At 47.4% G+C, this 10,190-nt stretch overlaps 1 protein-coding gene across 1 annotated transcript; it reads right to left on the reverse strand.

Annotated features, from left to right (window-relative positions):
* Positions 1-849: 849 nt before the first annotated feature.
* Positions 850-9,447, reverse strand: LOC140539053 (protein sprouty homolog 3). The gene is made up of 2 exons (XM_072661659.1): positions 8,890-9,447; positions 850-4,376 (listed from the first exon to the last, which is right to left on the reverse strand). The coding sequence occupies exon 2, from the start codon at positions 4,303-4,305 to the stop codon at positions 3,454-3,456; it is 852 nt and encodes a 283-aa protein (XP_072517760.1). The 5' UTR covers positions 4,306-4,376; positions 8,890-9,447; the 3' UTR covers positions 850-3,453.
* Positions 9,448-10,190: the final 743 nt, after the last annotated feature.

Consider the following 10,190-nt stretch of genomic DNA (forward strand, 5'->3'; position numbering starts at 1 on the left):
TCGGGCCTTTGATGAAAAGAGTAAGCTGATATGTACAGTTTAAAGCACAGCCATGGTATTATGAGTCAATGTTAGGCCTGTAGAGCCTGTATAGTTGTTGCTGAGTCCGTGTAAAAAGAACCAGGTCTTTAAAGTGGCTACTGAAAATGTTAATGGAAAATGGTCTTAACTCCTAAGGAACATGTAAAGCTGAGATTTTCTCCTACATAATTCTTGGGCCATTCCTATTGGCTAACTAGTAATGGATAGAGCTGCTATTCTGCTAGTTCCAAAATGCTTTCCATCTACTAAACATCTACTGGCCAAGTAGATCAATCCCCAGCAATGCTGTAGTCATTTTTGAGAGTCCTGGGCTGGGTGTCCAGGACAGTATAATTGGCCTAGCTCAAGCACTCTCTGTGTGAGTAAGATGGCCCTCCATGTCTGACATCAATCAGTGGGATGCTAACAGAATTAGCAGCTAGCATTCACCTCCAAGCGTTTTGAGCTGTCCAAAGATGTTGCCTTAGCGTCACTTTGAAAAGACACAGTGGCGCTTCACCCATCTCAGAGGAAGCACGTGCTAGCCTTCACTCCCACAGTGCTGGTAGCATAATGTAATCAGGGAGTCTTAGCTAGTGGATGGGAATTGGCAATGTGGAAACTGGAGGAAATGCTGGAAAGAAAAATCCTAAAGAAGAACAAATAGGGCTATTAATAATGGGAGCAATGGGAATCCCTCCAACAGGCCTTCACTTACTATTGACATATTTAATGCATATTTTATGCCACTGAAAAACGTACACCTCAGATTACCCACAGGATTATTAAGAAAGAGTCCTGCAGAAGCTCAGTCTTTGAAAACTCCTTTTATTTGTTTTCCTCAGCCGTAAGGCCACACCCACCACGCCACTCCAACAAAAAAGTTGAAATCATTACAAGGGTCATTTCATCGCTTCATTCACCATAAATAAATACTTATCTTTCCTCGCAACCATTTAAATAAATATCTGTGACTTGTCAATAACTTGTCGGCAACAGAAGAAAATGTGTAAAATGTGTGTTTATAGATATATATATATATATTTATATAATATATTCATTTGTATAGATTTCTATATATATAAATGTCCATATATTCCTCTTTAATTCTTTCACAACTTACAAGATGCCAAATGTACCAAAGCAATACTTATGAATACAATATGGGGAAACCTTTAATGGTTAACTTCGAGGCTGCGGTCAGCACCAGTTAGGCATTCCTGTAAAATGCTTGTACCTATACACTGCACCCCATCCCTACAATACAATTCCTTGGAGAGACTGCCTTTGGGGATATAACCATGGAGGAGAGGTACCCCGACACGGGTTGTTTCACACTGCAACGATGTCGCCCGCAATTTAGCCTTCTTAGAAACGGCTCCTTGCTCCTTGCTCAAAGCAGAGCGTAGCATTCTCAGTGTGCATGTTTGGCTCTGAACCAGTCTCTATTATAGTAGCTCTCCGCTCAGACGAAAATAAAGCCAAAAGTGAAATCCACTCGAACGTGTGGAGGTTTGCTGAGTGACTTGACAATGACTTGATAATGTTCTTTTGCACAGAACTGAGACTCTGCACCTCACACCATGTCAGATCCCGCTACGGGGCTCTTCCATCACTCTGCTATCACAACCTTCTTGTATAAATACAGTGTAATGAGTGCTGCATTTAATCACAGTTGCACTTCCACCCAAATGGTAGTTCCACCCTCACTTGCCTTGGAGCACTGTGTTTAGGTCACAAAGGGGGCAAAAGTGCTAAAGGATTTCGTAATGGTGAAAAAATACGACCCAATTACACAGTAATTATTAAGATCATTATAGGGAGATCATAGCACTGAACGCAATGTAAAACAAGTGTTAACCACAAAGGACCTCTCCCCCACAATACAAAGCCAGCTTGAAGGTTAGTTTTAAATGTTAGCCAGGCCTCTGATTCATAGTTAATGTCCAATAGTAATAGAAAATAATGGTAATATTAATAACCAGATTAAAAGGAATAGAAAAAAAAATACAAATACAGTAACAATCCTACGTACATACAAAAATATAGCAAAGGAACTCTAACAACAAGGGTCGGTGTGCATATAATGGGGGAGAACACACACACACACACACACACAATTGAAACAGATTTGATTGCATTTCTCATCCCAGTTTTGGATTATCAGTGCATCTGTTTCCCCTTGTTCCCAGGTATGGTGCTGTGGTTCATTCTGATCAAGAACCCTGTCTCAATGCAGTTCCCTCCTCCTGTGATGACACCAAGGTAAGCTCTCCTGTATCCTCACTGCAGAGGCTCAGGAGCCAATCTGTTACGTCTGTGCTTAGAAATGTATGGCCGTGCGGAGGATATTCCAGGTTGCTCTTCCTTTGATGCTGTGCTGAGGTTCAACTGTGTTTTGAAGCTTCTCTTTACTCTGACCTCATGTGGTCCTGCACATTTTCTGGCCATTTTGTTTGAGAGTTCTCCAAGTAAGGCCTTGTGAAACACTTCACCCTGAAAGCAGCAAGGGGGGAAAAAAAAGGAAAGAGGAGTCTAACGGTCTTTGGTAAAGACTATCCATGACTGAGGATTTGTTCTGGGAATGTACGATGACTGATTTTTGCGCTTGGTCCCATAGCACAGTTAGATATAGCACAGGGCAAGAATCCCACTACTGGAAATCGGAAAGAGCAGCAGGCGGGGGAGGCGGAATGGTGAGGACGCGAGAGCGCTCGGGAGAGGCTGGCGTCAGGCTGCCCTGGACTGGAAACCTGACCAGACACTTTGTCTTTCAGAGCAGCTTCTCTAAAAATAAAAAGGAAGGCTTCTGCTGACAGCAGACACAAGCCTGAGACTGCACACACATGCACATACACCTTCCATATCTCTCATACACACATACACCCCTTATTGTTTTTGCTCCACACATCCCCACTTTCTGTCTTTCTGTTGATGACCTTTCACACTCCCTTCCTGAATGAGTTTCATCTGCCGTTAATGGTCCCTTTTTGGTGTCCAACATTGTTTGAATTGCTGTAGTCTGTTTTTTGGTCAAGCCACCCCTTCTGCGAAAGAGCTCTCCTGTGCCACCAGTTTGTCCGTTCAGTATGGCCGTGGAGGGTTTTCTGGCATGGAGCTCTCTCATTTGACCACCCAAAGACCACCAGAATTTCTGTGTTCAGACACAGCATCGGATTCTTACTCCCTGTAAAAGTGGCGTATGGACTACTATGGACCAATTCTCTTACCCGGGAAAGTCAAATAAATAAATAAATAGACTAAGTTTTGCATTAAAAAAAAAATAACCAGAGTTTTCTTTGTTGGACTCGATGCAGGCCTGATCGGTTGGGCGGAGGTTGGCAAGTTCAGCAGAATTCTCTGAAGTGTCTCCTCAGAGGATGTGAAAAGGGGCGGAATTGCAGCGCTTGGTAGGTATGAGGCTTCTCGATGTCATACAGGTTTCTCCAGGGTCTTGCGGAAAGGCGCGGGGTTTGAGGCAGAGATCTTGCGGCACACGGTGTTGGTGTTGCTGCAGCGGCAGCCAGGCCGCTTTGCGCGGTCGTAGCCTCGCTGACACAGGGTGAGGCACAGCTTGGCGGGAGGATAGCAGCACAGGCAGGGCAGGCACAGAGCCAGGAGGGCCATGGTACCCCAGCGGGCGCAGGCGTGAGCCGGAGCGCAGGAGCAGGGCCGATCAGCACAATTGTCCTCATCGTCTGCTGAGCAGTGGTAGAACAGGCCTTTAACACAGCACAGGCAGGTGCCATACTCCACAGCATTCTCGGCCGAGCACAGGCATCGCTGGCCACAGGCCCAGCAGGAGGGCAGGCTTCGAGGGGCGCAGCACTCCTGGCACTTGCAGCGGCTACAGCGTTCGCAGATGAACAGATGCAAGCCTAAATCCTCTCCGCTGGCCAAGCTTTTATCTAACGAGTCTGGTTTCAGGTCGCCTTTGGGCTGCGAGCGCACCACTGTGGCCAGGCCGGAATGGGAAGGCGTTAATCCCGAAAGAAGTCTCTGGTCCGATGAAGCACTGCCACGGGACATGGAGCTGATGGTACTGGAGCGGCTCAAGTGCGCCAGGTGGGCGTGTTGGTGTTGACTCTGGCTGCGGGGGATCTGAGGATGCCGCTCGTCATGTGTATAGAAGACACCCACCTGAGTGGCAGGCTCCAGTGTCACCGGGCGCTCTACATAGTCATTGCTGGCCCTTATTGAGCGGATCTGGTCTATGGACAGCACAGAGACCTGCTGTAGGTCCAAGCCATCACGGTCCATCCTGAGAGGAGGTGTTGGATCCATACTGTCACTTGGGCCACCAAGGGAAAGACTTGCATACGAGGCTTGCACCTATCAGGGTACGTCAGATAAACCTGAAAGACACAATAATAAAAAATGCCATGATTTTTCCAGCTAAATTAAAAAATTCCAAAAGTTCAATTAAATATTGAAAAGTTTCAGCACTTGGTGCAGGAGAGAACAACAGGAACACATATAACCCCTGTTTTCTAATGCTGAGGCTACAGCTATTATTAGACACAGAGGATGGAGAGATAAAACCATTGACATCACACTGTAATTTAGCATCTGGTGAACACAGCTGTTGACACAAGGGAAGGGAATCTGAGTAGAGAAATAGACAGCAATGAATTGTGGGAAACAGGGGAACCCAAAAGACTTAGTGTCAATGTCCTGAGGCATCTTTTTCCCCAGCTGCTCAGAGGAATCCAAGAGCCCCTCCCTGCAGCTTTTCTTTTGTTAAGCCTTATCCTCCATAAACAGGAACAACATGGCTTATGGAATGTACATGGAAAACATCAGCATCCTGGAATTGAGAAACATGCTGCTCACATTATTTGATGTCATGCCACAACAAGAACTTATTAAAGCTTTCGCGCATTCGAGATTTTTAATGACCTAATTGCACTAATTTGACAACCCCCCCCCCCCCCCCCCCCTCTGAGTTTACTGGGTTTAGCTGCACACCCTTTGAGTTACACAACCACCCATTTGAGGATCAACCTTTGGACCGAAGTTTTTACGAAGAATGGTTCGGGGTGAATGGAGATGCCGTTCAAGGCAGGCTTGATGAAGAGATTAGGCAGGAGAGGAGAGCCGTGCCTGACATAACCAGGAACGGAAATCCATACGCAGGGGCAGCAATTAGAGGAAGCAGTGTCTGCTCCCAGTCCGCCAAGTATCCGGGGCACAGTCAGCTGAATTCCTGGCAAGAGCCCTGGATGCTCTTGCAAAAAGGTAAGATAGCATCCATCCTCTGCCCCCACCACTCAACCATAAAGTCAAGATAAGGAGGCCCAGGTCGGAAGTACAAAATGCATTTGCGAATTACACAGAGGAGGAAAGACAAGTCCTGGAGAGTAATTACATCAAACCCAGCAGAGAGCTGCAGTCAGGGCCTATCAGTCCATCTAATTGTTTAGAGGGGCCTGCTGTTCATTTCCATGAGCTCATTATTTGGGGCCTGATTTCGCAAACAACATTGGACTTCCAGCCAACGGCGCATCTGCATACAAGCCAGAGAGGAAATTTTGGGTTTGCTCATCTGTGTCATGTCAGGCACTTTTAGGTTGCATATTTGCGAGAGCATTTGCACATGTCCTCTCCATGTGGTTTTCCTCAACTGTGTCGGCACTTGGGAGCATTTATCACTTGGGGCTATGCTGAAGTTTATTTGAAACTTTCCACTGACTTGCAGAGCTTTTTTTAAGAACCGAGCTGCGTTCTCGAGTTAAACTTCAGCTCAACACATCAAATTTCCTGATAAATAACACAAACAAATTGCAGCATTTCGTAATCCACGCACTCTGGACAGCCAAACTCTCAGTCCTGGTTTTGCTTATATTAGTTAATGCCTTCCATGGATAGAGTACACTTTTGGTGGGTGGGGGGGTGGTCTAGCCCTTGATGTAGATTACTTGGAAACTGGCATTACCCATAAACAACCCCCATGCCTGTTTTTCGCCTCTATTCAGTTCTAACTACCCCACCCATCCAATCCCCAGACCTCATCCCGGTAGCCAGGGTGCCAATGGATCGATAAGCCACACTCAAGCAGCAGTGCAGGCAAGGCACTAACACCAGGAAGCCAGATGAACCCCCTCCCCACTCCCCATAAAGAGCACTCTACTACCCCTACCCAGTCCCAGAGCACTCGTCAGCTTTGCATGCCCCAGACCGCACACTAGGGTGAGGCCCAGCGAAGATGGTCTGCCAGTGTGTGAATGCTGACAGAAGTAGCAGAGAGCTGAAATCGGGACACAACCTCAGTAACCTGACGGCTGCTGACTTCATTGCTCAATAGGCTACGAAAACGTTGATTCACTGGTGGACAGCGATTGGTCCATTTGTGTTTTAACAGTGCGCTGAACTATTGATTGCAGGGCTCGGATTACATCTTCTCAATCCCAGGCTCTGACCACGACCTCTAAAAGAGCTCCTGTTCAATGAGGTGAGACATCACAGCAAATGGACTCAGGGTCTAGTAAGATGCACTTTGGTATAATTGTTGCTTAGGTTATGAGGCACATCTATAGATGGGGTTCGGTTAAAAAAAAAAAAAAAAAAAAAAAAGGAGCTGTACGTAGGGGCTGATGTGCAGCGTTACCTAAATCCGTTCTTGGGAGAGTCAGAATAGCTGAGACTAGCTGTTCTTCAGGTAGCGTTCGGGATCTGTTTCTGCAATCCAGCGTTCAGCCAAAGCATCACTTCCTGCTCGGTTTGAGTTTCTTTTCCGCCCTCGCATCTGAAGAGTCCATCTATTTGTCAGCTCATGGTTTTATCATTTGTGTGGCTGGCGCTGATGGAGGCCTGCGAACTCGACTGCACACCAAGCATGTTGACAGGTCAAACGGATCGAATTAGCATCTCCCTTGGTGGCTGTCAGTATTTCTTACCACTCTCAGTGAAAAGCCCCCAACTTTCCACCTGCTATCATTAATAGACTTTTCTTTTTTTTTCTTTTCTTTTTTTTTACAGTACTAGAATGTTTGTTAGTGACACTGCTCTGGTTCTACAGAACATAAACGGGCTGGGTGTGAGAAACCAGAAAGTCAGATTAGCTTGTGAAGCCTTATTGTGTGAAGCATTCTTTGGCAGAAGCAAATGATTGAGATGTGGGCTAGAAAGCCAGCACCTGTCTCAGGTTAAGACAGCCAAGAAGGCACAGGCCTGAGAGCGCATGGTGCAGGGGAAAAAGCTTCGTGTGGAGAGATGGAGAGAAAGAGAGAGGGGAGAGAGGGCCATGTTTACTCAGTCCTGCCTGCCGTGAGGGGTAACCTGAAGACAGGCCTCAGCGCTCTGGGAGTATCAGTGCTGAGTGAGCTGTGCCTCGTGGCTCTGCCCCAGGGCTCCTTGCGCCCGGTACCTTGCACACATCCTTGGCCAGGGTAACCCAATCCCGGGCAGGAAGAGGATGAGGAGCGCATATTATTCATAACAATCGCCCCACACCACTAGCTGGGAGTAACCCAAAACCCAGAAGCAGGGAGAACGGAGGCGGGGGGTGGGGGTGGGGGTTAAGGGGGGGCACAGTCGTATTGCAGAGGGCCACCAGACAATGTTGCAGCGAATGTAGCCGAAGTCAGGCAGGCTGCTCCGCAAGCAACTTGTGGGAGTGGTTGCCATTGGTATGAGATGGCAGTGTCGCTCAGTCACTGAGGAGTGGGTGGGTGGCATGGTCTCCGGGCCGATGACATCATAACGTGATGCTATTTTGAAGCCTCCTGTCAGTGACCCCTTGCACTGATGCTGTAGCTGATAACCACCCAGCACACCAAACCAGACATAGAATCTCACTGGCTTCCTGTAGGCCAGCTGTCATTAGATATGCCTATTCTACCTTTTTTTTAATCATCCTTTCCAGAAGCTCCAATAGAATGGCAGACTGGCAGTTACTGAATGAAAGTCGATTAGCAGCTAGTCATTCCAGACCTGGAACCTTTTTTTTTTTGGGGGGGGGGGGGGTCAGAAGGGGCTCCCAGAGGCCAATCTTAACTCTCAGGCTGGCCATGAGTTGTCAGTCACAAGGACCCTGGGTCAGCCCCTCTGGACCCTCTGGGAACACAGCGGGATTGAATGACAATAAACTGTATGAGATTCCGGATGTGCTGAATCCGACCCCCAGGAAGGACTGAAATAGACACTGAGAGAGGGAGGAAGAGGGAGAGAGGGAGACAGAGAGAGTGAAAGAGAGAGAAGAGAGAGAGAGAGAGAGAAAGAGAGGCAGGCAGTATATAGATAGATACATGGTCTGTCAGACAGCATAAAAAGAGGGGAAACTAGGAGAATTGACAAATTTGGGAATGAGGAGAGTATAAATAAATACAAAGAAAAGGCTAATCCCAAATGTCTAGAGGGTGTATTTGCCTGCCTGCTAACAGTTTTTCCAGATTGCACGGCATATCGGATTTCTTTATTCGCACGTTTACTTTGTTCCCAGAAAATTAAAAAAAAAAAAATACAGGAAAACTGCTTTCAGGTCTGAGCGCATGTGCTCAGTGCATAGCCTGCCCCTGCACCCAGTGTAGAAAACCGCTTACAGGCATCAGAGCTTTCCCACTCTGTTATCATCCTCTCTCCCAGCCTCTGCCAGAGCAAGCTGGTTGTATTGACAGCTCCGACCTTGAGGACAATCAATGTCATCCCTGCATGCCCTGAGCTCCACGCACAGGCTGGCTCCAAGCGGGACCAATGTCCGGGACACTAAACTAAAACGTGCTACTCACAGAAACTCACAGAAGCCAGCCAGAGTTAGAGGAACTATCAGAGGAGCAAACTCTTCGCAGCGCACAAGTGCAAGTGAGATGTCCTAAAGTGCAGTCTGAATCACAAAAGAGGACGGGGGAGACACATGGACAGAGCACTCACCTCTAAATGGAGGGAGATCCATTGCGATAGACGGAGAAGTACTTTGAAGTTCTTTTGGCTCAGTCCTCCGTTCACTGGGGCCACTTGGTCAGCTTTGTCCCTGCAGTGGCTTTGTTGTTTTGGCTTGTTTCACAGGGGTCCCACGCGTGCAGGCTATCCTCCTTTCTCAGTGCTCAATCATTCCCCATGGAGTGCAACCGAGAGCCAAAGAAAAAAATATTGGACGGTAGAAGCTCTCCGGGGGAATGTAACAAAAAATGTAACCAAAAAAAAGAGGATTCTCTCAGAAAAGAGGACAGCATGTCATTCAAAATATCCCAAAGCAAAAGGTCCCAGAGTAAAGTGAGTGGTAGAGGAGCAAGGCTCAGGAGCACTTCCACATGCTGGAGAGCTGGAGAGCATCTGATCTGCGGTTTGTCTTGTCTCAGTATGAGCTGAAAGTGGGAGCACTGGATTGTCTCACTTGCACGCTCTCTCTCTCTCTCTCTCACTCACTCACTGGTCAGTGCTTCCTGCCCTTGCACTCATCCATTCTCTCTCAGAGGGCTGTGTCTGTGCATGAGTGAGCGAGGGAGGATGTCACAGACAGAGAGAGAGGGAGAGGGAGGGGGAGATAGAGGGTGGGAAAACAGAGGGAGGGACGGGGAGGGGTTGTCGGATATGAATGGTAGATAGAGAGAGGGCGGTAAAGGGGAGGAGGGGGGGGCTGTGTGTGTGTGTGGGGGGGGGGGTTGGTGGAGTTTTGCTGGAGATAGTTAATGGCTAAGTGGCATCATCAGGCTGAAACTCAATCTCTCATTTGCTCCCCCTCAGGCACTGTTCCATATGATTCCCTGAGCCTAGCCTGCAGCGGGGGAGAGAGAGAAGGGAGGAGAGAGGGAGAGAGAGAGCAGGAGAGAGAGATGGGGCAGACCTGATGAAGGCTGAAAAAAGTAGAAGCAAAAAATAAAAAAAAGAAGGAGCAAGAAAGGAGAAAGAAAGCGACTTCAAGAATCAGTTTGAGGAGAAATCCCATGCTGTTGTTCTAGAGGAACTTCAGAATTGAGAAAGTCAGAATTGTAGTAGTGGCAGTGAATGGAACCACACGTCTGAGGAGTTTAGAGCCTCTAAAAGCTCCCTCACAGAAAGCTATTATGGGAAAAGGTTATGACTATGTTACCTGATGCCTGAGACACTGTTATCCAGCCTTTTTCACATATGAGTTTGGTTCAAAATGTAAGTTTTTAAAAAGCTGTTCGCGCCAGAAAGGCACATGCAGGTCGTTGACCGTCATCAACACTACTTATGCAACTAAGAAGACA

Source organism: Salminus brasiliensis, chromosome 18 (assembly GCF_030463535.1).
Source record: "Salminus brasiliensis chromosome 18, fSalBra1.hap2, whole genome shotgun sequence".
In the NCBI taxonomy this organism is placed as follows: Eukaryota; Metazoa; Chordata; class Actinopteri; order Characiformes; family Bryconidae; genus Salminus; species Salminus brasiliensis.